The sequence below is a fragment of the Bison bison genome, unplaced genomic scaffold (assembly GCF_000754665.1).
Source record: "Bison bison bison isolate TAMUID 2011002044 unplaced genomic scaffold, Bison_UMD1.0 scf7180017864516, whole genome shotgun sequence".
NCBI lineage: Eukaryota > Metazoa > Chordata > Mammalia > Artiodactyla > Bovidae > Bison > Bison bison.
The window spans coordinates 6,757,995-6,784,763 of record NW_011495069.1 but is presented as its reverse complement, the minus strand read 5'-3'; the positions used below and the strand labels follow the sequence as shown (position 1 = coordinate 6,784,763).

At 48.7% G+C, this 26,769-nt stretch overlaps 1 protein-coding gene across 1 annotated transcript; it reads left to right on the top strand.

The window, feature by feature from the left end:
- The first annotated feature begins 521 nt into the window (after positions 1 to 521).
- On the top strand, positions 522 to 24,626 carry IFNLR1 (interferon, lambda receptor 1). The gene is made up of 7 exons (XM_010830055.1): positions 522 to 628; positions 5,381 to 5,504; positions 11,636 to 11,820; positions 17,246 to 17,388; positions 19,173 to 19,332; positions 19,957 to 20,090; positions 21,274 to 24,626. The coding sequence occupies exons 1-7, from the start codon at positions 571 to 573 to the stop codon at positions 22,042 to 22,044; spliced, it is 1,575 nt and encodes a 524-aa protein (XP_010828357.1). The 5' UTR covers positions 522 to 570; the 3' UTR covers positions 22,045 to 24,626.
- The last annotated feature ends 2,143 nt before the right edge of the window (positions 24,627 to 26,769 follow it).

Sequence of the window (26,769 nt, the reverse complement as noted above, 5' to 3'; positions counted from 1 at the left end):
AGGGACCAGTGTTCCTGGGAACATGCCGAGGAAGCTCTGGAAGCTGTCACTCCCGCGTGAAGGATGTAAAGAATAACAGGACAGACCCCGCCCCCGGTTGTCGCTAGAATTAAAGTAAATAACCGGCCAAAGTGCTTGACCTGGAACCTGGCACTTGGAACGCGCCCGGATACAACCAGTGGTGTCTGGGGCTACGTTCTTAAATTGACCCTGAACTAGTTCGTCCTGTTTCAAGTCCCGTGTTGAAATTCCTGTGGTTATTAACTATGAACAGTTTTCCTCTTCTCCCCTCCCTCCATAGGCGGATTTACTGATCGCCCCCCGACTCCAACCCCTCTCCCGGATCAGGCAGAAAAAAACGAAGTAGAGGCTTTGAGGAGCTCCTGGAGGGCTTGAGCCGGGCGGCCCCAGGGGAAGCCCCTGGAGCCTCCCAGGCTCCGCCCTCGGAGGGGCGGGCCCGCGGCTCGGCCTCCTATTGGCTGCCGGTCGCATCACCTGCCGGGTGTGAACCAGGAGGCCAGAGGAGTGGGAGGCCTACCCGGTCCCACCCGGGGCTGTGGGAGGACCGGCATGACGGGGGCCCGACGCTGGGCCCCCCTGCTCCTGTGTCTGCTGCAGTCCGCTCCAGGTAAGGGCGGGGGGCCGCCGGGCAGGCGCGGGGCCGCGGGAGCGCTCCATCCGGTCTGCACCCACCTTTATACCGACCCAGGGAGGGAGTGGCCGGGCAGAGGTCTGTGCGGGGTAACCCTGGTCGTGCGAATCGGCAGAGCCCATTCTCCCCGCCTCCTCCAACCCGCCACCACCAGTTTTCTTCTAACCGGGGACTGAACAGACTCGAGTCTGAAATTCCTTTACGGGAAGGACCTGATCCAGTTTCCTAGTGCCAGCGCAGCCCCAGGTGAACAGAGAAAAATAGATACAGTTCAAAAGTCAGCTGCATTTGTTTATAAAGCGCTTTTTAAGGTTTCCTAAAAGCCCTGTCCGCTGCGTGAATACCACCACACTTGACCCTCATTGGACAGGAAACCAAGCTGAAGTGCCTTGCCCTCGCTGGCGGGGGGACAGGCGTCAGGGGTGGGGGTGGGGGTGTTGGGGGCTGTGGAGGGGTTGGGGGGGGTTCCCTCCCCTCCCCTTCCTCCCAACTCAGGGTGTCAAAAGTTCCACCCAAGCCTGAGGGGAAGGAGCACCCGCTTAGTCTAAGCTGTGCTACCGTTTTAACAAGTCACCTTTTTTTTTTTCCTGCACCCTCGCTAGTAAATAAGGTGACAGGGTACAAAATACCTTGGGTGGTTGGGATCCAACCACCAAACCGCAGCCAATCCAGGGAGAAGGACCCCAGATTGGCCCCAGGATATCGCCCTGATCCTAGACTAATAGTTTAAGAGCTTAGAAGGGCCCTTGGACATAATCTAATATTAATGTTAAAAGCCAACATGTGTCTGAGCATCGTCTTTGTGCTGGGCACCACATTATTCTAGTTAAGCGTCGCAACCCAACTGTCCTACAATGTAGGTAGTATTTTCTCCCTTTTCAGATGGGGAAACTGAGGCTCAGAGAAGTTAAGGGAATTACCCCAGAAGGGAGGCATTGGTGAGACACACAGAACAGAGAAGCCTGAGGCTGAAGTGAGCATGGCCAGCTTTGGCTGTGGGGCAGGCGGCTGGTCCTTCTACCCGGGTCAGTCCAGGGACGCCCCAGCTCCTGGTTCCTTCACACCAGTGTTACGGCAGCTGATGAGGAATAGGGTACCTACGTGGTGGGAGCGGAGGGGGTCCTCTGTACTCCCCTTTTCACCACCAAACTCCGTAGTTCTGCTGTCTAGCCCTAGCTCTCCTTACACTCGATGAATATTTAATGTACAGAACACAAGTTGTGGTGCGAAGGTTTAGGGTGAAGCAAAGCTGAATCCAGGTTCTAATCCTGGCTCCCACACACAATGGGTGTGTAGTCTCAGGCAGTTGGGTTGTGACACTTAACTAGAATAATGTGGTGCCCAACACAAAGAAGTTGCTCAGACAAATATTGGCTTTTGACATTAATATTAGATTATATCCAAGGGCTCTTATAGCTCTTAAACTATTACTGTGCAATGGGTGTGTAGCCCCTTCTGTCTTAATGGGTATATAGCCTCTTCTGTCTCTATGGAAGGGGAGTGACGCCTACACCACAGAATAGTTTGTCCTGAGGACTGAATGAGGTTTTCATTGAATGCGGATTTGACTGAACTCCACCCTTGTGCCTGGCACCCTTTGAAGGCTCAGTGGAGGGCAACTGGGATTGCCAGGGGGCTCAGTGGTAAAGAATCTGCCTTCCAGTGCAGGAGACACAGGTTTGATCCCTGGGTCGGGAAGATCTCCCAGAGAAGGAAATGGCAACCCACCTCCGTATTCTTGCCTGGGAAATCCATGGACAGAGGAGTCTGGCGGGCTACAGTCCAGGGTCACAAAGAGTCAGACACCATGGAGCGACTGAGCACCTCGAGGGCAACTGCTGGCTGCTAGTTCTCCACTGTGGCCCAGCTCAGATGTGAGGCCTGTTCTCAGATAAGCCACTTGGAGACAGATTTTGGCCTCCTGTGGGCCACCTGCTGGGAAGTCCAGAAACGGGGAGCAGTGTCAGCAGCAGCATCCAGGTGATACAGTTCCAACGAGAGGACACAGGTTGGGGTGAGAGCAGGAGCCCAAAAGGGCAGGGGTGTGGGGCTGAACCGAGGGCCATCAGCAGAATGGGTCCCTCCCTCCCTGGTGCCCTTGTGTAAACTGTATGGATATCTATCACGGCACATGTGACCCGGCGCATGTGAATTCTCCATGGGATCATGAGCACCTAAACGGCAGGAGTAGAGTTGTAGCCCTCTTTGAAACCTCTGGCATGCAGTGATCGAGAGATGTTCTTGACCAGTATTGAGCCACAGATATTGGAAGAATAATGCTGAACATAGATGGAAACAGTGGAAACAGTGGCAGATTTTATTTTCTTGGGCTCAAAAATCACTGCAGATGGTGACTGCAGCCACAAAATTAATAGACGCTTACCTCTTGGAAGAAAAGCTCTGAAAAACCTAGACAGCATATTAAAAAGCAGAGACATCACTTTGCCAACGAAGGTCCGTCTAGTCAAAACTATGGTTTTTCCAGTAGTTATGTACGGATATGAGAGTTAAGCTCACATAAAGAAGGCTGAACGCCAAAGAATTGATGTTTTTGGATTGTGGTGCTGGAGGACTGTTGAGACTCCCTTAGACAGCAAGGAGATCAAACCAGTCAATCCTAAAGGAAATCAACCCTGAATATTCACTGGAGGGACTGATGCTGAAGCTGAAGCTCCAATACCTTAGCCACCTGATGCAAAGAACTGACTCATTTTTCGGATAAGACCCTGATGCTGGGAAAAATTGAGGGTGGGAGGAAAACAAAACAACAGAGGATGAGATGATTGGATGGCATCACTGACTCAGTGGACATGAGTTTGTGCAAACCCCGGGAGATATGACAGGGAGGCTGGGCATGCTGCAATCCATGGAATCGTAAAGAGCTGAACATGACTTCGTGGCTGAAGAACAACAGGCCCCATGAGAACCTAGGGGAGGAAGTGTGATCAAGAGCTCAGACTTTGGGGATTTCCCTGGTGGTCCAGTGGTTAAGAATCCACCTGCCAGTGCAGGGCACATGGGTTCAATCTCTGGTTGGGGAAGATTCCACATGCTTTGGAGCAGCTAGGCCAGTGAACCACCACTGAAGCCTTCGTGCCCTAGAGCCAGTTTGCCGCAACAAGAGAAGCCAAGGCAATGAGAAGCCCACTCACCACAACAAAGAGCCCAGCCCCCACAACTACAGAAAGCCCTCCCATAGCAATGAAGACCTCAGCCAAAAATAAAAATAAATTAAAAAAAAAAAAAGAGCTCAGACTTTGGGATTGACTAGGCCTGCATGGATTTGAATTCCATTTCTGCAACTTATTAGCTGAGGGGGCCTCAGTTTCCTCATCTGTAATGTGATGCTCACAATTAGTACCTGCCTCCTGGAGATGTGGGGCAGATTGAAGGAGAAAGTGCAGATAACATAGTTTGCATCACGCCTGGCACATAGTTAGGACACGATACACATTAGCTGCTATCACTAGCAGCAGCAGCATCGCCACCACTTCTGAAAGATGTCAGGAAGACTCCCCGGAGGAAGTGACATTTGAATCAAGTGTTGAAAAGATTAGATGGCGAATACCACACTGTCAAGGACACTTGGGTTCAAGGACACACAGAGGAATGGAGTGGTTTGAGAAGGGTGGGAAGGAAGATTGGTTGCAGCCTGGTGAGGTGTGTTGGTGAGCTGTCAGGAAGATGTCAACGAGATGGCCAGGCCAACCTGGGCAGGGCTTCACGTACCCTGATAAGGAGCATGGACTTTATTCTGAGAGCAAGGGAAGGGCGGGAACTGGGCAGCTGTGTAAGCAGATGCATATTTCAGAAGATGAGCAGTGAGAAGGAAGAAGTGCCAAGGAGGGAAGTTAGGGGCAAGTTAGAGGCGATCAGGGAAAGAGCCACTGGGACGGTGACATCTGAGCAGAGATGTGAAGGAAGCAAAGAAGTGAGCCAGATGGAATATCCAGGGGGAGAACAGTCTAGGCAGAAGGAACAGCTTGTGAAAAGGCCTGGAGGTGAGTGCAGGCCCATCACGCTCTAGGAACAGGAAGGGGCCAGTGTGGCTGGAGGGGACAGAGTCCTGGGGCGTCCTGGGTCAGACTGGGTAGGGTCCTGTGGGTGACGGCAAAGACTTTGGTTTTACCTTGAGTGAAACAGGAGCCACTGGGGCTTTAAAGCAAAAGGGTGACATGATCTGACTTTCATTTTAACCCTTGCTGCCACATGCCATATGGATTGAGGAGACAAGGCTGGAAGCAGGGACAGCAGTTAGGCGGCTTTAGGGATAATCCAAGTCCTCACAGTATTCATTCATTCACTCAACAGATTTCACTGTGCACTTACTGTGTGCATAGGGACCTTTGCAGGCAGACGCTGGGGACATGGCTGAGGACAGGACAGAGCCTCCATTCCATGAGACCCTCGGGGCCATTCCCCCTGAAGTCCAGGGATCTATCAGATGGTCCTGCTCTGTGCTGTTTTGCTGGAACCCTCAAGTGCCAGGGTGGGCTTCCCAACCTGGCACAGATGGGCTGCTGAGGTCTAAGGAGGGGAAGGGGCTGTAGGTCACACAGCTATAACTGGAATCATGCCCCCTGGGTCCCCAGCCTACATCACATCCCGTCTGCTTCAGCCACCCCAGATAATGCCTGTTTCTTAAACTGAGCAAGCACCCGATTGCCTGCCATGCCACTCTTCAGCTCAGAATGGCTCCAGGCTTCATGACCTCTTTCTCCTCCGCAGGGCGGCCCCTCCTGGCCCCTCCCCAGAATGTGACGCTGCTCTCCCGGGACTTCAGTGTGTACCTGACGTGGCTCCCAGGGCCTGGAAACCCCCAGAACGTGACCTATTTTGTGGCCTATCAAAGGTGGAGGGGTGCCTCTGGGCTGGTGGGGTGGGGGGGGTGGGCCTGAAGACGTGGACAGGGGCCGGAGGGGCTTCTCTGCAATAAGTAGCTGCATTCAGTGTGGACAGCACCCGCTGGTTCTCTTAGTCTCACAGGTGATAGCATGCGGCAGGTATTGGGAGAGGGTATTCATGAAAACTCTGGAGGTGGGGGTGATGCTGAATGGAGAACAGTGCCCAGGCGATGGACCTGCCAGGAGTGAGGCAGGATCCTTGAGAAAAGTCCGAGAAGGGCATGGATGGAGCTGTGAGGGCCCGACAATGGGAATCTAGAGGGCCTAGGTAAAGTGCTTGACATTATAGCAGGTAAAGGAGGCAGAGATATCTCTTGCAGAGCTGTGTTAGACATGGTGAAATGATCACCCTTTTCCCCACGGAGCCTGCACAGAGCCTTGGGGTCCTTCTCACGTTGGCAGCCCAGGTATCCATCATTGATGCAGAGGAGTCTAAAAGTCTAAAAGTGAAGGCAGATTTGTCATCTTTGCACATAGGTGGAAGTCATCTGAAGATCTTTCATTAGAGAGTAAGCTAATAAAAGCAGCTACTCAGCAGCATTAATCTAGAATTGGTGGGAAGGAGGAGGCAGGAAGGAGAAGAACTGCCACATACTCAGGACTCTTCCTGTGCCAGGCTGAGTGTTAGGAGCCTAGCGTGAGTACCTCCCTTCTGCCTCCCTGTATTGCCAGGCAGGCTCTGCATTTCCCCTGCGTTAGAGGTGAGGAATAACTCAGGCCGTGACTTGAGTAAGGAAGTCAGTGATGGAAGCAGAAGAAAAACCCGCATTTGTCCAACCCCAAAGCTTGTGCTCTTCCTGTTCTATCATGGTGCCTCCATCTGTAGCCTCCAGATGTGAATGGTGGGGGCCTGGCTTGGGAAAGGACAGACTGTAGAGAGCTTTCCAAAGAAAGAATGGGAACTGCCCTGGTGGTCCAGTGGTTAAGAATCCGCCCGCCAATGCAGGGAACATAGGTTCGATCCCTGGTCCGGGAAGATCCCACATACTGCAGGGCAGCTAAGCCCGTGGGCCACAACTACTGAGCCTGTGCACCCTAGAGCCCACGCTTCACTGTAGGAAACCACCATAACTGAGAAGTAGCCCCAGCTCATCACAACTGGAGAAAGTCCACACACAGCAACAAAAACCCAGTGTGGCCAGAAGAGAGAAAGAAAAGAAAAAGAGAATGACGCAGAACTGTATCGGAGGCAGAAAATACCCAGCGTGTTCTGCGTGTTGGCTGTGTGTCTGCACGTGTCCATTCATGAAACATATTTAGTCTCACACTGCGCTGCGAGGAAGGATTCAGGGACTCCACTCTACCGGGGAGGGAATTGAAGCACTAAGAGGGTGTTTTGCTCAAAACCACACAGCTAGGCATAGTGGAGTTGGGATAAATTGATTAAAGAATTGAAAGCCTAACCTCAGACCTTTATGATATTTTCCTGTCCTTTTACACTTTTGAAACACCTGTGCGGATTCCAAAACTGTGATGTTCTAATAGTACTATTTTTTCATTTATTAGCTAGAATTATTTTACAAAGAGATGCTTCCTTTCATGTAGTATTTGATATTCAGTGGTACTGTTCATACAGGCAAGATGGAATAAATGCTTGAAATTTTTTTCTTTACCAGTTTGGAAGATAATGAATTGGTTCCCTATCATGTCCCAAAGATGACTGCCTTGTTTTTTTTATTATTATCACCAACTCAAGTAGTTAAACATATCTAATGGTTTAGTTCATTGCAATTGATTCTACTCATTGAAGCTTGAATTGTCTCATCTTTGGCCAATGAAAGTCTCTTCAGGTTGGCTCCTGAGTCCTTTGAACTTGACCCTAGTAAGTCTTGATATCTTTATTGTCATTTGTTGCAAACAGATGTTCCAGACTCATTTGCACAATTCCTGACCTAAAACCTGAAATCAACCATGTCTCCATTTGGTAAAAAATGGTTTTAAAGAACACTGTGTAGCTGTCTGATCACTACTGCCCTATTGCTTAGAGATCTTTTCAGTGAACAGAACTGGGTGATATGTATAAAAAATCCCATCTCTATTCCTGGCTTCTACTGAGATGGCTGATTAAATCTGCGAGTCACACTCATGATCTCTTTATCAAATGATTTTCCAGCCACAACTTTGGTGTTCTCTCCAGAACATGCTTTCTTATTTTTTTGCAATATCCATAGGCTGAGAATTTCCCTAATCTTCAAGTTCTGGTTCCTTTCGACTTAGCAATTCCTTCTATCTGTCTCTGTCTCTCTCCTCTCTCATTGTACTGTAAGCAGTAAGAAGAAATCAGGTTACATCTGCAGCACATTGCTTAGAAATCTCTACAGCTAAGTAACCAAGTTTATCACTTTCCACTTCTGATTTTCCATGAAAACACTGGGATGTAATTCAGCCACACTCATTGCCACTCTATAACAAGGACCGATTTTCTTCCAGTTTCCAATAAGATATTCCTCCTTTCCATCTGATCACTCCCAGAATCACATTTTGTTATAGCTCTTAACCATGACTCGTCCATCTTAGGTGACCCTGCATGGCATGGCTCATAGCTTCGTTGAGTCACATAAGCCCCTTCACCACGACAAGGCTGTAATCCATGAAGGGGATCTATATTCTTACCACTAGTCTTTTCAAGGCAATTTAGGCTTTTGCTCACATGAACTTCAAACCCTTGCAGCTTCTACCCATAACCCAACTGCAAAGCCACTAACTCATTTTTAGGTATTTGTTACATTAGCACCCCTGAGGCCTTTCTCAGGAGATGATCACTTCCCTTCTCTCTGTGTCCTCATCTGGCCTTTTTTCCATGTGAGAGCAGCCATGGTGTCCCTTCCTCTTCTCCTAAAGGTGCTAGTCTTACTGGCTTAGGGCCTCACCCTTAGGACTGTGTTTAATCTTGCTGCTGCTGCTGCGTCGATTCAGTCGTGTCCGACTCTGTGCGACCCCATAGACGGCAGCCAACCAGGCTTCCCCTCCCTGGGATTCTCCAGGCAAGAACACTGGAGTGGGTTGCCATTTCCTTCTCCAATGCATGAAAGTGAAAAGTGAAAGTGAAGTCGCTCAGTCGTGTCCGACTCTAGCGACCCCATGGACTGCAGCCTACCAGGCTCTTCCATCCATGCGATTTTCTAGGCAAAAGTACTGGAGCGGGGTGCCATCGCCTTCTCCGGTGTTTAATCTTAATTACCTCTTTAAAGGCCCCGTCTCCAAATACAGTCACACTGGAATGTTAGGGCTTCAACATATGAACTGGGAAGGGGGGGGCGGTGCCGTACGATTTAGCCAATGATACTGATAAACTGGATTTCAGTAAATTTAAAACTTTTGTTCTTTAAAAAAATAAAATAAAACCCCAAAGAAAATGAAAAAGTCAGTCATTGAGAAGTATATATTCACAATACATACACCGACAAAGAACTTATATCCAAAATAGACAAAGAACTCCTACATCTCAAAAGTAAGATGAATCACCCCAAAATATTTGAATAGTCACCTAACAAAAGAAGATATGTAAATGGCCAAAAAGCATATGAAGAGATGTTCAACATCATTAGTCTTTAGGGAAATGCAAATTCAAGCTACAAGGCAATACGCACACCACTAGAATAGTTAAAATGAAAAGATGTGACAGTACTAAATGTAGACAAGCACGTGGAGGGCATTTTGTTGTTTAGTTGCTAAGTTGTGTCGACTCTTCACAACCCCGGGATTGTAGCCCACTGGCTCCTCTGTCCCTGAGATTTCCCAGGCAAGAATACTGGAGTGGGTATGGAGGGCATATGGCTCTCCATATTTGGAGGTTTTGCAGCCACAGGTTCAACCAACCATGGAACAAAAATATTAAAAAAAAAATTCAGACAGCCCCAAAAGACAAACTTGAATTTGCCACACAGTAGCAAATATTTATGTAGCATTTGCATCATATTTACAATTATTTACATAGTGCTTGCATTTATGTTTAATATCATAAGTGATCTAGAGATGATTTAAAGTATATGAGAGAATGTACATGTGTTGTATGCAGATACAAAGCCCCTTATGTAAGGGAACTTAACTCTGCAGATTTCTGTATCAGTGAGGGGGCACTAGAACCAATCCCTTGTGGATACTGATCCACAACCAATCCCTTGTGGATATATATTGTTGGCGGGAACTACAATGATATAGTCACTTTGGAAAACAGCTTTACAGTTTCTGGTAAAGTTACACATTCAGTGACCACGTTTCCCGAATTCCACTCCTAGATCTATATCCAAGAGATGTGAAAACATATGTCCATATGAAGACTTGTGTGTGAACTTTCATAGCAGCTTAATTCATAATTCCCTGTTACAGACTGAATGAATTGTGTTCCACCCCTTAGTCACTCATGTGTTAAAGCTCTAATACCCTTGGGACTGTATTTGGAGATAGAGTCACAAGTATACCGTATTTAGGATGTAAGAGGCAGTTAAGATTAAATGCGGTCCTAAGGGTGAGGCCCTTAGCCAATAGGATTAGCACCTTTATGAGAAGAGGAAGGGACACCAGGGCTGCTCTCACACAGAGAAAAGGCCAGGTGAGTACACAGGGAGAAGGAAGGTGACCATCTCCTGAGAGAGGCCTCAGAAGACAGCAAATCTGCTGACACCTTGATCTTGGACTTCTCGTCTCCAGAACCGTGAGAAATCGGTGTATTTGTATCATTTAAGATTACACATATAAGTGACTTCATATGATATTTGTCTTCCTCTGTCTGGCTTAATTTGCTTAGTATGACAATCTCTAGGCCCATCCATGTTGCTGCAGATGACAACTACCACCACCATATTTCATAAATGAAGAATAAATTAAAATAAATATAAGAGCAAATCAAAACAACAGATAATGCCTTAAAAGAAACAGAAGGTGAAAAGAGAGAAACTTTTAAAAATCAAAGAGAACTGGAATGTAAATGCTCAAGTTATAAGACTGACAGAAGAAAGCACAGGAGAGGATCTTCGTGGCCTTGAGTCAGGCTCACATTTCTTAGGACACCGAAAGAAAAGAAAGCTGAAGTGTTAGTCTGCCAGGGCTGCCGCAACAAAATGCCAGACTAGGGGCCTAAACTCTGTTTAAACACTGGCTTATCACAGTGATATTTTAAAAACATAAACTGGATAACCTCAGTTCCCCTGTTCAGAACCTTCTGGCGGTTTCCTATGACATATGGAATAAAATCCAAACTCCAAACCAAGACGGTGAGACTCCGCCTGCTCTGCCCACCCCCCTCCCTCCTCATCTCCTGTCTGCCCACCCTCTGTGTTCCTTGTCCACTGGGCTTTGGCCACCCTGGTCTTGCTTTTTTCCTGGACTAATCAAGTCCCTTCCCATCGCAAGGCTTTTGCTTTTGTGATTTCCTTCCCCCTACCCCTTCTCCTGGCTCCCTTCTCAGCATCCCAGCCTCAGCTTCAGCACTGTCTTCCTGGCCTTTCCTGAGCTGCCTTCAGAAAGTAGTCACCCCACCTTCCCCTGTTATCACTGCACTTACCAGCTCCTGGATTTGTCTTGTCGATATGCCGATGGTGGGAAAGCCCCTCCCTCCAGAGCATCAGTTCCTGAGGGCAAGACCTTGTCTGCCAAGAATTGCAGATTCCCCAAGAACAATGCCCAGCAAGCGGGTCCCTCCTTTGCACCTCAGTGCTCTCAGGAAGTTGGAGTCATGGACTTGGGTGTCCCCTCTGACATTCACGTAGCAGCCAGCACTGAGTGGGACACACAGCAGGGGGCCTGTAACTGCCTGAATGAATAAACGTGGTGGAGAATGGTTACTAGCAGGGCGGCCCTGTGAGGGAGACATCACAAATGAGGAGACTCAGCCTTAGGGGCGTTAAGGTCCCAGAGCTAGTGACGGGCAGAGCCTGGGTTCCACCCTCATCTGTCATTCTTGAGCCCAAGCTCCTAACAAGACGGTCCTTCTTCTTTCTCAGCCGATGGCTGGCTGGCTGGACAGACAGATGGATGGACAATCAGGTGGGATGGAGGGGCAAGTAATCATGTATTCTCCAAGTTTCCTCACCCCAAGAGGCCGAATCCATGACCTACACTATTTTGTCTCCTCTCTCAGCTTTGCACCCCCCAGACGGTGGCGGAGAGTGAAAAAGTGTGCAGGAACTAAAGAGCTGGTGTGTTCTCTGATGTGCCTGGAGAAGCAAGACCTGTGCAACAAGTTCAAGGGGCGTGTGCAAGCAGTTTCACCCAGCGCCAGGTCCCCCTGGGTAGAGTCCAAGTTCATGGATTACTTCTTTGAAGGTAGGGAAGGGACCTGTGAGAGGGAGGCTGTCTGCCCAGGAGCTCAGCTCGGTGGCACTGCTGTCTGTCCTAGCCATCTGCCCTCCACTTCCCCAAAGCGGTGGGCAGCTCTGGAGCCATCCGCCATGGGCCCCAGCCTGTAGTCCAAGTAGTCTGACTTTGCGATTGGGAATCAGAGTTCGCCAGCGCCAGCAGTTCAGTCTGTGTGTGTGTGTGTGTGTGAGAGAGAGTCGCTCAGTGGTGTCTGACTTTTTGCGACTGAATGGACTGTAGCCCACCAGGTTCCTCTGAGCATGGAATTCTCCAGATAAGAATCCTGGAGTGGGTAACCTATCCCTTTTTCAGGGGATCTTCCCAAACCAGGGATCAAACCCAGATCTCCTGCATTGCAGGCAGATTCTTTACCATCTGAACCACCAGGGAAACCCAGTTGCGCTTGAACCTCCAACTAATGAGGTTCATGATCTTCTACTGTGTACAACCTTGGTTATGAACCGCACAAGGCATTTTATTTATTCCTATTTTTGTTAATGTTCAGTCTCTCTCTTTCAGAAACAATTTTTAAAAAATTTTAGTTGCAAAAATAACTTCTGTACACCACAGAAATTTCAGGGGAGAGAGAGATAAGAATAGGGAGGAAAACATTCCCCATGCTTATAACCTTCAGGAACCACCACTGTTAGCATTGAGTGAAGAGGGCAATGTTTTCTCCAGTGTATTTTATTTCTGATCCTCACAATAGGCCTGTGAGGTTCATTTTAATCCACCCATGTTTTAAAAAAATTAAACAATTAAAACTCAAAAAAGTTAAGAAACTTACTGGCTCGTAAGTGATAGAGATGTGATATGAAATGGCTCTTTCTGATCTTGGACAAGATGCTGGATTGGGTCAAGAGTAAGAAAGGGAGTATAAATACTCACACAATAGCTTCATGGAACTACAATCTGTAATTTATCACTCAGGCTTCTCAAAATGTTTGAGGACAAAATAGGGCTTGAAGGGAGGGGAGGAAAGGATTGGATGAAGGATGGCAGGAAATAATGACAGAGAAGGAAGAAGCAGTGATTGGGATGGGAGGAAGCTGGCAGGGCGGATGGACAAATGGACAAAAGAATGGATGGATGGATGAGAAGAAAGGAAGTGTGGAAACGATAGGGAGGAAGCGATGGATGCGTGGAAAGGAAGCGGTTAGAAGGATGGAGAGATGCTTACAGTGAAGGAGCTAGTAGGGGTGGAGAAGTACAGGATACGAACGAAACTCAGATGGCTGGGTCAGTGGCTAGAGAGCACAGAAGGAAGGCTGGGTGCCTGCAAGGGGGGGAAGGGGGAGAGGGAGAAGTACAGGATACGAACGAAACTCAGATGCCTGGGTCAGTGGCTAGAGAGCACAGAAGGAAGGCTGGGTGCCTGCAAGGGAGGGAAGGGGGAGAGGGAAGGAGAGGCAAAGGAGAAAGGAAAAGCAAGAAGAAAAGATACATGGAAAGAAAAAGTGGATGGATAGGAAGGATGGGGGATAGCAAAGAAGGCTGATTGGCTAGATGAAAGGAAGAAAGAAAGTATAAATGATTAGGAAGACAGGATGGATAGGAAGGAAGAAATGTCAGCTGGAAAGAAAGCAAGGTAGGAAAATTAGGAAGAAGGAAGGACGGCTGAGAAGGATGTGTGGGTGGGAAGGGAAAGAAGCATAGTCATGAAAGATGAATAGGTGGATGGAAAGGAAAAGAAAGCTGGGAAGGCAGACAGAGAGATTGTCTGCCTAGAAGAACGATGGATGAATATGAATAAGAATTAGAACAATAAAGGGACAGATACAGAGAGGCGCTTACTTTTTTATTTTTTTAATTAATTTTTTTGTTGTTGTTTCTTCCTCCCTAAAGCTCTTCTGATTCTCTTAGACCACACCTCAAGCTTGAATGATCCTTCCTGCCTTTTTCTGCCCTCAACTGTGACCCTGGTCACTTTCTCTCTTGAGTTTTTTAGTTTGAATATTTCATTTCCCTCTAATTTCCTCCAATTCCTTGAGGTCAAAATTTATGGGGGCCTTGTCTCCCCAGTTCTCTCAGCTCCCTACCCAGGGCTTAATACATATCAGAGTCCAGTGGGTGTTTCCTGAACACGTAAGTGGTGGCACCTTGCAGAAGCCCCATGCTTTCCCTGAGCACAAACACAGAGCAGGGAAGGCCAGTGTGGTCAGGGCTCCTGCCGTCTGGTACTCAGGGAAGGCTGCATGGAAACAGTGGCATTTCAGCTGGACCTGGAACAATGGTATATTAATTTTCTCTTGTTGCTTTATTCCTTGTCACTGCCCCCTCCATCTTCAAACCATCAGTCAAACCTATATAACCTTGATCAGACTGTCTGTAGAAATGGACATTAAAGATTCTGCCAGTGAGGGCTCAGAAGGAAGTGAAGAGCGTCACCGAGGAAACCTACATCCCCTTCAGGTATGTGTGTGTGCTCAGTCACTCAGTCATGTCCAACTCTTTGAGACCCTTTGGGCTGAAATCCACCAGACTCTTCTGTCCATGGGATTTTCAAGGCAAGGATACTGGAATGGGTTGCTATTTCCTCCTCCAGGAGATCTCCCCAACCCAGGGATTGAACTCTCATCTCCTGCCTCTCCTGCGTTGACAGACAGATTCTTTACCACTGAGCCATCTAGGAAGCCATAAATCTCTTTTAAGAATAGTTAAATCATCATGAGCAGACTGTTAGTAGAAGTATGGATACTAAAGGTAATGCCTCACAGAAGGAAGTGAGGAATATGTTACTGAGAAATTTGGGAAGGGGGATGCCTCTTATATACTGGAAAACTATGAGCAAAATTGTGTCTTGCATGTGCATGGAAAACAACTTATAAGTGATTAATTTGGTCATTTATCAAGGAGATTTCCAAGCAAAATACTGAAGGCATGGTCTGGTTTATCATTGGCAACTATAGCAAAAGGCAAGGAGGAAAGAGAGAAACTGAGGAAAGAGCCTAGACAAAAAGGAACCAGGACTCGAACGTCTGGAAAATTCTCAACCTATCCAGATGGCAAAAGATACTAAAATTAAGAGTGTGACGCAGAGAAATAGCCAAGGATGTGACTGTACACCGGGACTTCCTGGTAGCGCTAGTGATAAAGAACCCGCCTGCCAAGGCAGGAGACACAGGTGATGTGGGTTTGATCCCTGGGTGGGGAAGATTCCCTGGTTGAGGGCACAGTACCCCACTCCAGCATTCTTCCCTGGAGAATCCCCAGGGGCAGAGGAGCCTGGCGGGCTACAGTCCACAGGGTAGCAAAGAGTTGGAAGTGACTGAAGCAACTGTGCACTCACACACCCACATGATTGTACAACCATTTACTAAAACCTCAGAAAGATCGAAGTGTTCAGTCCAGAAAAAAAGGCTCTTTGAAGAGATTTAAGGGTATGACATACAGTTCCCTTCAAGCAAGAAAGCTGTTTTGATATTTGGCAAAGCTAATACAATTATGTAAAGTTTAAAAATAAAATAAAATTTAAAAAAAAGAAAGCTGAAGTGTTATCCCTCAGCCAGCTCAGCTAAAGCCAAAAATAGAAACGGCTCTTCTCAAAAAGATATGTGGAACTGGCTTCTGTCGAATGCAGGAGGTCCCCGTGACATCTGTAGGAGATCCATAAGCTTCTTGAGAATTTTATATCAGCAGAAACAGTGTCAGTTTGGATGAAAAGGAGCAGAGAGAATATGAAATGAAAGAAGGTTATTGGTCCCCCAATTTCTACTGGAAAGAAGCAGACTGTAAACTATTTACCTGCAAATATCTTTCATGAAAAAGAAGGATTATTCAGAGAGTGGAACCAAGATCCCAGAGGGCAGTGTTGAAAGCCAAGGAGATGTAGTTCCCAGGCCTAAAAATCTAATACAGTTTGTGTAGCTAGATTTCAAAACTGCTTGGGCTCGGTGACTTTTTTACCTCCTGTTTCCCCCTATGTGAACCAAAATGTCCGTGATTATTGTCCGCTGCCTATCCCACCTCCTTGTATTGGGAGCAGATAACTTGTACTTTATTTTCACTGGTCCACAAGAGGACAGGAATTGAGTCCAGGAGTCATGCTGAATGCATTGTACCCAGACTCTCACCTGAGCCTGATTTAGGTACTTTAGAAGATGAGATTTTGAAATTTGAGTTGATGCTGTAATGGGATGAGACCCTGGGGGGCCTTGGGATGGGGTGAGACGGCTCAATGGTAAAGAATCTGCCTACCAGTGTGGGAGATGCGGGAAATGCAGGTTTGATCCCTGAATTGGGAAGATTCCCTGGAGAAGGAAATGGCAATCCCCTCCAGTATTTTTGCCTGGAGAATCCCGTGGACAGAGGAGCCTGGTGGGCTACAGTCCATGGGAGTCACAAAGAGTCGGACACAGAGGAGTGACTGAGCCTGCACGCACAGGATGGGGTGAATGTATGTTGCTGTTGAGAGAGACAGGAATTTCAGTCTGTCCCTCAGGAGTCAGACGGAGGACCACAGTAGGCAGAATGACTCCCCCCATAGATGTTCATGCTTTAATCCCTGAACCTCTGAGTATGTTAAATGTTAATATTAGATGGCAAAAGGTATTTTAATTAAGTTTATGGGTGTTAAAATAGTGAGATTATCTTGGATTATCCAAATGGGCCCAGTCTAGTCCCTTGAGTCCTTAAAAGCAGAGACCTTTCTCCAGCTGGAGGCAGAAGAGGTATAGAAGAAGGGGGGAATCAGAGAGTTGAAATGTGAGAAGGATTCAATGTGGTGTTTCTGCTTTGAAGATGAAGGGGTTACATGATTAGAAATGCAGGTGCTGGGACTTCCCTAGCAGTCCAGTGGTTAAGACCCCATGTTTCAACTACAGGGCACATGGGTTCAGTCTCCGGTCAGGGATCTAAGATTCCCACAATGCTATGCAGTGTGGCCAAAAAATTTTACAAGAAGAAAGAAGCACAGGTGTCTTCAGGAGCTGAGAAAGGCTCCTGGCTAACAAACAGCATGGAAATAAACCTCAGCCTCATAGCTACAGGGAACTGAAATCTGCTAACAACAATAATGAGTATGGGAGTGAATTCTGCCCCCAAAGATCCCAGAGGAGAGCCCAGGCCGGCTGACACCTTGATTTCCACCTAGCGTTGAGAACCCCATCAAGCCCGCCCAGACTCTTACCTCTAGAACTGTGACATGATAAATCTGTTGACATGAGCCACTAAGGTTGTGGCAATGTTATGGCAGCAACAGAATACTGATACAGACGGGCAGGATGCTGACAGACCAGTGACAGGTGAAGGGCACCCGGGGGAAGGGACAACGCGAGTCAAGGCTGGTTAAGTGTCTCCGTGCTGGGTGAGGAGCAGGCCTGCCGGGAGGCAGGGGCATGCGTGCCCTGTGGCCTGCAGAAGGTCCTGACAGGTCCCGTTCTGTTTCCTCTAGTGGAGCCAGCCCCACCTGTCCTGGTGTTCAACCAGACAGAGGAGATTCTGATTGTCAATGCTACATACCATCTGCCGCATTGTCTGCCCCAACCAGATATGAACTATGAGGTGAATTTCTGGAAGGAAGGGACTAAGAACAAGGTGAGAAGCCCCTTTCATGCCCCCACAAACTGACTCCCCTTCCTCACTCTCCCAGCAGATCCCCATGCTCTTCACCCTCCAAGCTTTGTCCCTGAATGCCTCTTCCAGGAAGCCTTCCATGCCTACCGCTCACTGCTGCAGTCACCCCTTGACTTTGCAGTGTGATTGACTTGTGGCTCACCTCTGCCCCAAGCCCCCACCCAAGGGGCCAAATCCAGGATATCCTTCACCTGCATATTACAGCTAGGAACAACAGAGCAGTTTTCTTTTTTTTTTTTATTATGAAACTTAAAAAAAAAAATCTGATTGAAGTATGATGGGCTCTGGGAGGCCTACTTGCTGAGGCACCAGATTCATTAGGGAAAAAAAACTAGAAAATTCAGATAAATTCTAGGAAGAAAACCAAAAGTATCCAAAGATGATTTCAAATATCTCTTTGGTATATATACAATTTCAGACTTGTTTCTGTGTATACATGTGCTTATGTCAGTATCTATTTGTTTACGGCAGGGGTTAGCAAATTTTTTCCGTGGCCAGAGAGTAAATATTTTTGACTTGGCAGGCCATATCGTCTCTCACATCTATTCAGCTCTATCTGTAACACAAAAGGAGCCATAAGTAAATAGGTAAATGAAGAGGCGTAGCCATGTTCCAGGAAAACTATTTTCAAAGAAAGGTGAGGTTAAAGTCTATGGACCCCTGTTCTTGTTCATTCTGTCTTTTACTGAACCCAGACTCTTACCCCTGACCTCTGCACACTCTGGGTCCCAGATCTTCATCTAATGTGGTCCTTGCCTTCAAGAACTTCACAGGTGTTCTTGTGTTCTTTCTACTGTCCAGTAGAAAGATAATGTAGAACATATCCTGTCGTTTAAATGTTCCACATTCAATTAAGTAGAAAGAAACAAGTGAATTTAGTTTTCATAGTAGATTTTATTTCATTCACTAGAATGTAATCATCTCAACATGTAGTTAATATAAAAATTACTGAGATTTTGGTTGGTCTCCCGTGAAATTTGGTATGTATTTTATACTGGAGTGCATCTTGGTTGATACCAGCCATGTTCCAAGTGCTCAATAGCCCCATGTGGCCGGTGGCTACTGTGTTGGACAAGCAGCCCAAGAGTTTTCTGTGTCTGTAATGGCTGAGGGACTACTCCAGTGTTGTTCTTTAGTCACTAAGTCGGGTCCAGCTCTTTGCAGCCCCATGGACTGCAGCACACCAGGCTCCTCTGTCTTCCCCTGTCTCCCGGAGTTTGTTCAAATTCATGTCCATTGAGTCAGTGATGCTATCTAACCATCTCCTCCTTTGCTGCCCCCTTCTCCTTTTGCCTTCAATCCCTTCCAGCATCAGGGTCTTTTCCAATGAGTCGGCTCTTCGCATCAGGTGGTCAAAGTATTAGAGCTTCCGCTTCAGCATCAGTCCTTCCGGTGAATCTTCAGGGGTGATTTCCTCCACCCTAATATTTTGACATGCCCTAAGGGTGGGAAACCTGAGGCATCTGTCCCCGAAAGTGAGGACCCCTGGGCCTTGGTGGGGTGTGCCCGGGAGTGACCCTGAGTGGCAGGGCTGCTTTTTCACCCAGCCCATCTCTACCTTGAGACTCAGTGAAGAAGAGAAGCCAGATAGTGTTGGGAAGTGCTCTCTGAATGCTTAAGCCTTAATGCAAGTAAAGAAGTTGTGGGAATCCCAGCTGTGCCACACCTGCCAAGCCCACCCCATCCTGACTGCATGGAGCCAGTTCTCCCCGCAGGTCCATCCTCCTCTTTCTCTCTCCCCACAGACCCGGTTTCCAGACACTCGCCATGGCCAGCCAGTCCAGATTCCTCTCCAGCCAGACACCAGTGGGCACCACTGCCTCAGCGCCAGAACCATCTACTTCTTTGGCAACCCTAAATACAGCGAGTTCTCCGAGCCCACCTGCTTCTTCCTGGAGGCCCCGGGTGAGTGCCAGGTGGTACAGAAGTGAGGACTTTCCCCTGGGCCTTAGGATCTTCCTGGTGGTTAAGAGCCCAGGTCTAGAGACAGACTTGCCTCCATTAAAACCCCAGCTTCACCTCCGCTTGCTATGTGTCTTTGGGCAGTTTACATAACTTCTCTGAACCTTGCTTTCCACCATCTGTAGGACGGGTTTAATTAGGTTTTTTTTTTTTCTTTTTAAGTTTTATGTATTCATTTATTTTGGTTGCACTGGGTCTTCACTGCTGCTAGAGGTTTTTCTCTAGCTGCTGCAAGTGGGGCTGCTCTTTGTCGGGGCACAGGAGCTTCTTGTTGCGGTGACTCCTCTCACTGAGGAGCCAGGCTCTAGAGGGTGGGCCTCGGTGGTTGTGGTGTGCAGGCTTAGTTGTCTCGAGGCATGTGGGATCGTCCCAGACCAGGGGTTGAACCCGTGTCACCTGCGTGGGCAGGCAGATTCTTAACCACTGGATCGCCAGGGAAGTCCCGGGTTTATTCTTGTGAGAATTAAACAGGATGATGTATGTGAAGCCTCAGCTCCGATGCAACTGATAGACAGGAGCCCCATTTTCTCTAGTCGTTTTCTCTAGTCATTATTTTTTTCTTCCTAGGATCCAACTGGGCCCTCTTGTTGCTGCTACCATTTCTGCTTCCACTGCTGTTGGCTGTTGCCATAGGGCCTGTGATGTGGAAGACCTTCAGGGAGAACCCCTGGTTTCAGCAGACAAAGATGCCACAGGCCCTGGTATGGCAAATCTGGGGGTGTGGGACAGAGAGGGAGGGTTATCCAAGAGGAAGGAAGTGGAGCTAGACTTGGTAGATAGTTCAGGTGGAGTATTAGGATGGCCTAGACTGCAAAACGTCTATCTATCTACCCATCTAAATTTTCACCATTAGTGATTCATTCCTTTGGCACCAAATTAAAATAGCAGATACGCCTGGGAGGGACAAGTGCCTTAAGTCCCTTTTTAAAATAGTTTCATCTCTGGTAAGGATTTGTCAAGTGCCAAAAGCAGAACCCCCAGCCTTGGGACTCAGGAGAGATGCCGGGAGGGGAGGCGGGGAGGATGGGATCAAAAGGAGACATCTTAAAAAGATCCCAGCACTTTGTTCACCATCTAACCGAGGGTAAGTCTTAGACAGGCAGACCCTGCAATTTCTTCATTGATCTGCTGGCTCACTCACTTAGAACCTGGGGCCACAGGGACAAGGGAAGCCTGGAGAGGTCAGATCTGTTCAGTGAAGGCCTGGGAAAGGAAGCTGAGTCATACATGGGGCTCAGGGTGCACTTGGGTTATGTGGGAACTTTGAGGATGGGCTCTGAGGGTTTGCCAGACGGAAGTGTTTGACATTCCTGGGCCTGCAGGGAATTCCCACTAACTGGAGGACTATCTCTGTGTTAGACATATCCACACCTGCCCCATCCCTCTACCTTCCCGAGCATGCATGCATGTGAAGTCGCTTCAGTCATGTCCGACTCTTGGCGACTTTATGGACCATAGCCACCAAGCTCCTCTGTCCACCTTCCCGTTACATGGTAGATCACCAGCTCGACCTCCTGAAGCCAGCGCCTGCAACCTGGACGCTTTCTCTGGCCTCTGGTGCCCTCTGCCTGTGCACATCACAGGCTTCGTGTCCCAGGGAGTTCACGCCACCACCCCCTCCATCCCTCCCCCGCTGGTGCTCTGAGGCCCGAGTGCTGCAGTGGCTCCAAGTCCCCAGCAAGGCTCAGCTCCAGCTGCCCTCGAGGTGACCTGATTCATCATACCCCGCTACGGGCTGCTGTGCTTTGCTGTCACTTCCCGGGATCACTTCCCAGAGAAACGACTTCCATTTGAATCCCTTGTCTATTTCCGGGGGAACCCAAATTAGAACAGTCATGCTTCCAGAAAGGCTGAATCTTCTGTTCTCTCCTCTCCCCAAATCAGAGCTTCTCCGGACACAGACTCTGCGGGGCAACCTTTCAGCCCGGTGGCCCAGAGTGCCTGCACGACTTGATCGTATGTCCCCAAAAGGAAGTGACCAGAAGGGTCAGGCTGACCTCTAGAGTCAGGGCCCCAGCCCCCGTCCAGGCCAGACCAGAGAAGGACAGCGCTGAGGAGAAGGACGGTGAGGAGAGCACAGATGAAGAGGACCTGGATCCTGGCGTCAGCTTCCAGCCCTATGTTGAACCGCCGCCCTTCCTGGGGCAGGACCCCCAGAGCCCGGGGCCCACCAAGGCAGGAGAGCCCTGGACTCCTCTGGTCCAGGGGGAAGGGTCCTCTGCCTGCAGTTCTTCAGGCAGAAGCTGGGTCAGCACTGTGGGGTCCTCCTCCCCCTGGGATGAGGCTGGATCCTCGGGCTATTTGGCCAAGAAGGGGCCAGGCCAGGGGATGGGTCGGGAGGAACACCAGAAGCCTCTCCCACCACCTAAGGACTCCAGTTCCCTGGGAGAGCCCTCCAAAGACAACCTCTCTTCCTGGACCAGCTGGGGCTTATCATCACCAGGGCTGAATCTAGTCCCCGGAGAACCCCCAGTTTCTCTTCGGACACTGACCTTCTGCTGGGACAGTAGTCCTGAGGATGATGAGGGGGAGGAAGAAGAGGAGGAAGAGGGCTGGAGGGAGTCAGAAAGTGAGGACAGCGGTGCTGGCAGCTGGGGGGCTAAGAGCCTCCAGAGGACCGAGGTCAGACCCTTGGGGCATTACTTGGCCAGGTGAGCTGTGCCTCCGAGTCTGGTTGCTGCTGAGCTTTCTGGGGACCCAAGACATCATCAAGACTTGAAATCCCGGGAGCATCATTGCTGGGGCAGCAGAGGGTCCCCAGAGCACCTCGGAGAACCCCAGCTATTAGAAGCCGTCCACCAGCCTGAGCCGTCAGAAGCCACCTGCCCTATGACCTGCTTGCTTTGCACCAAGCACCAGGAGGGGTGGAGACAAGAATGGGTGGAGGTCAGAGGTTGGTTGGGTGTAGATCACCCCACTGCCCCTGGGGTGATAGGCCAGCTGGAAAGATTATCTCTGGACAACGTGAAACGGGCAACGTCAGGTCCCAGCGGACATGAAGGCCGACAGCACAAGGGCCCATCCGGCTTTGGGGAGAGAAGGACTTGGAGCGCACCTGGTGGAGCGGAGACTCGCAGCTTTCTCCAGCATCCGCTGGGCTTCCACCTCCGCAGAACTTAGCCTTCTGGTTTATGAGTTCCCTAGGGTGGGCCCCGGTGAAGAAAAATCTAGTTGGCTGAGGGTGTTGGAGAGGCAGAGGAAGGGGAAGGGCGTCGTCATTGAAGGCCCAGTCTCTGAGTCACGCGTTTCACAATCTAGAATATCAGACAGACCTGGGTCCAGATCCCAGCCCTGCCATTCACCAGTTGTGTGACCGGCGGGGAGACACCCTCCTCCGTGCCTGAGTCTCCCCACCGCAGCTACCCCCTGGGGCGTGGCGAGAGGTCCGACAGACGCGTGGTGCCTGCCGCATTGTTGACACTCATCACGCGGTGACCAGAGAATTCTCCCATCCACCCAGGCTCCGGGCAGGTGGGGGCACCACTGGGCATCTCCCACCTGTGACCCCAAACTCAGAGTGACTGGCTTCTCACTCCAAGTCTCCCACCTACCTCCTGTCCCCACTGCCCCCCGTCTTGTGGTCAGGAAACTGAGTTCTCAAAAACTGAAGCCCAGTCAGGGGCGTCTCTGGTCCCTCTCCCTTTTCACGGCAAAGAACCAAATGGTGCACTGTCTAGGGAGTCTGATTAATGGTGGTGGGGAGCAGCCCAGCAGGGAACTGGGCCCCGGGCCTGTGATCCCCAGCTTAGCACTTTAGACCCTTCAGTTGCCCATTCTGGTTGTAAAGGTGTCCCATTTCCCTTCCGATTTTGAGAAACCACTGTCTCTGGGAATAGGTTCTTGCCCGGGGGTAGTGATGGATGTTCTCAAACAACTGATTCGGTAACCTAATTTTGTCAGCTTTGTGGCCCTGCAAGAACCACAGAGATCAGAGCAAACCTTGCCTCTGCCATTTCACCTGCCAGGACTTAATACATTTTTCCATTGATGCAAAAAACATCTTCATAAGCTTTGTAGCCACAGGGCTGTGCTGTTTAGAAGTCAGCATAAAGGTATAGCATTGAGAGAATGATCTGGAAAAGCTTCTCAAACTTCCAGGGCTTCTCAAACTGTGCTCCCGAAAGACCTGGGCTTCACAGGAGGAGGAGTCTCAATCTCAGGGGAAGCTAGAGGTTCCCCCAGGTTCAACCAGAGCAGCCTCCCCAGACCCCTCATTTTTCTCCAGCACTCTCCACGTGCAATGGTGCTTGGGAGTCTCCACTGCTAAAGAAAAAATTAGCAAACCCACTTTGAAGTTGAAAATCCTGTCTTCTGTTTCAGATGAGGAAGCGGAAATGTTGACTTCACTGTATACGTCGCTAAGAGTAAGGTTGGGTCTCTGGCCCGCCTGGGCAACCCCGATCCCCTTGGCCATGTAAACAGTACCAAGGTCTCGGCAAGGGGCACGGGGTTGCAGGGGCCTTCCCCACTGCTGGGAGGCATGCACACGCTTGCGTGCCCAGGCACACACACGTGCCTGTCTGCAGGGGTTTCTCTCCCATGAGGCTTGTCTGCATCCATCATGCAACACAGGAGAAGAAAAACGAGCTGTGCCTGTGGCACTGGGGAAGGCCCAGGGCCAGTTCCCAGGGAAATACCCAGACCAAGCCCGGTGTCCTTTCTGGAACCTGTCGAGCTGCTTCAAGGAGGTAATTCCAAGTCCCTAAAAGCGATCATCACTGTTGTCTTAGGCTGGTGTCAAGTAACTAACCACTGTATTCTGAAACCTTGTGTGTTTTCTAAGTATTTTTTTCAAAGTTTAATTTCTGACATAGGCTGAACCCTCCTTGAATTCTAAAAGTCCAGCTCCTTCATGGTCATTAGGTTATAAACAAAAAACTATGGGCAGCATTAAGAAAGAACATGCTGGCCAGTATTATCATTTGTTAGGTGTAGTCAGCACTGAACTGTTTACAAAGCCCTTTCATAGACTCATTGGCCAGGAACTGCATAGCTTGAGCTCCAAAGCCACATGTGAAGGACAACAGGGGTGGAGTAGGCGATGCCCTAAGTAAAAGCAACATTCCGATTCTTTAGGGTACTGAGAAGTTTATATGTTGCTCTGAGATATTTGTATTTATTTCTAGCTTTATTTTATGTTTATATCATATTTAAATAATTTCCTAATGTTTGTTGGGACCTACCCTAAACTGTTTTAAATAAAGAGCTCTATTTTTAGAGAAAAAGGCAAAATCGAATGGAAAAGTGTGTGCTCTTATTTCTCAAAGGCTTTTCACCAGTCTTGACTGTTAAGACTAGAGTAAGTCCCCTACATAGGAATGTGTTCCATTCTGAAAGCACATTGGTAAGTCCAATTTTTTCATTAAGTCCAAAGAAGTTAGCCTAGGTACCCAGCTAACACTATCCGCTATACTGTACTGTAATAGATTTATAATATTTCTCATACAAATAATGCATACAAACAAACACAAGAAAGTAAAATATATTTCACCTTACAGTACAGTACCTTGAAGCTTCCCGAGTGGCACAGTGGTAAAGAATCTGCCTGCCAATGCAGGAGACCCAGAAGACGAGGATCCGGAAGATTCCCTGGAGCAGGAAACGGCAACCCGCTCCAGTATTCTTCCTTAAAGAATGGACAGAGGAGCCTGGTGGGCTACAGTCTATGGAGTCTCAAAGAATCAGACACAACTGAGAACTCATGCACAGTACCTTGAAACGTACAACCGCTGGCATACAGGGCTGGTATCGAGTGGACAGGAAAAAGAACTACTGACTGGAAGAGAGAGAGGAGATGGGAGGTGGTAGAGCTGAAGGATTGTCAGCAATAGGCGATAGAGGGCATGCTGCAGTTTCGCTTATGTCTGACGTTGATGGCATAGGTTGTGGTTCCTTGCTGGAATCAGATGCATGTTCGCAACTTTGAAAGGTCACAGTTTGAAGATTCATATGTAGGGGCTTTCCTGGATAAGGTCTTTGGTTGGGTCCCCAGCAGCAGACCAGAGACAAGGACTTGGGGGTATACAGCAGTGCAGTGATTTCAGAAAGCACCAACAGGAGAGTGGAAGAGAGGGAGGGGAGGCAGCCAGCCCAGGCACAACCAGACAGGTAAGGCCTCTGAGCAAGTGGGACTCAGTCTTCCCAGGGAGCTTTGGGAGTTCAGTATTGGGCCCTCTGGATATGTTCCACTACCAGGGACAGGAACTGGGGAATTTATCCACCAACCCCCAACAGTCCTGTGTAGAGAGCCACTCCCTCCCAGAGAGGTGCGGGTACTTGCAATTGGAATCCATCAAACCGAGTGCACAAGAAGACTGCTCCAGTGCGGCCAGAGCTGTGCCTACCACCCCGGCAGCTTACCTTTTTGCAACAATGGCCTATGGAAGGATAGAGACTATCCTATGTGGCAGCCTTACGAGCCCAAACTCATTCTAGTAGCTCTCTACTGGGGAAGGGTCTCCCAGCTCCCACCAATCCCTCAGGATAACTTCGGAAAACCTAAAAAAAAAAAAAAAAAAAGGCCTGTCATTTTACCAGCTAAATGGATTTATTCAGAAAGAGCAAAGAATTGCCATTTATGACATGCAATCCGTGGTGAACAAGCGAGTCCAAAGAACAAGGAGAGGAATGTTCCTTTATAGGGGAAAGACGGGCCGCTATAAGTCATCTATTGCAGGAAACTGGGAGTTCCGAGGGTAGTGGCTCTTCATTGGCTGAGTTAGGACAGTCTCTCATTGGCTAGGCTGTTGCCAGGCAAAGAGAAATTCCTCCTCCTGCTGGGTAGTAACATAGTAGCCCTCTTCCTGTTGGGCATGCAAGGTTATGTCTCTTTCTGGGGAGTCTGTGATTCACAGCAAGAGGTAGAGCAGGAGAGTTCTCCCTTCTGTCCTCCCAAGATTAGTCACTCAGTCATGCCAGGCTCCTCTGTCCCTAGAATTCTCCAGGCAAGAATACTGGAGTGGGTAGCCATTCCCTTCCCCAAGGGATCTTCCCAACCCAGGAATCAAACTCAGGTGTCCCTCATTGCAGGCACATTCTTTACTGTCTGAGTCACCAGGGAAGCCCTTAATCCCCTACCTGTAATCTTTTATTTTCTGTAAACTTAGCATCTATGACTGTTTGCTTACAGCTTCCTGGAGTTCATTCCTGTGTGCACAAAATCAAGCTAAAGTGATGGGAGTTTGGGGGCTTAAAAAAAACCCAACAACTTCCCTGCTGGTCTAGTAGCTAGGACTCCATACTCCCAATACAGGGGTTCAATCCCTGGTCAGGGAACTAGATCCCACATGCCACAACTAAAAAAAAATACCCCGTTATGCCACAATGAAGATAGAATATCACACATGCAGCAACCCAAATGCAGTGCAGCCAAATAAATAA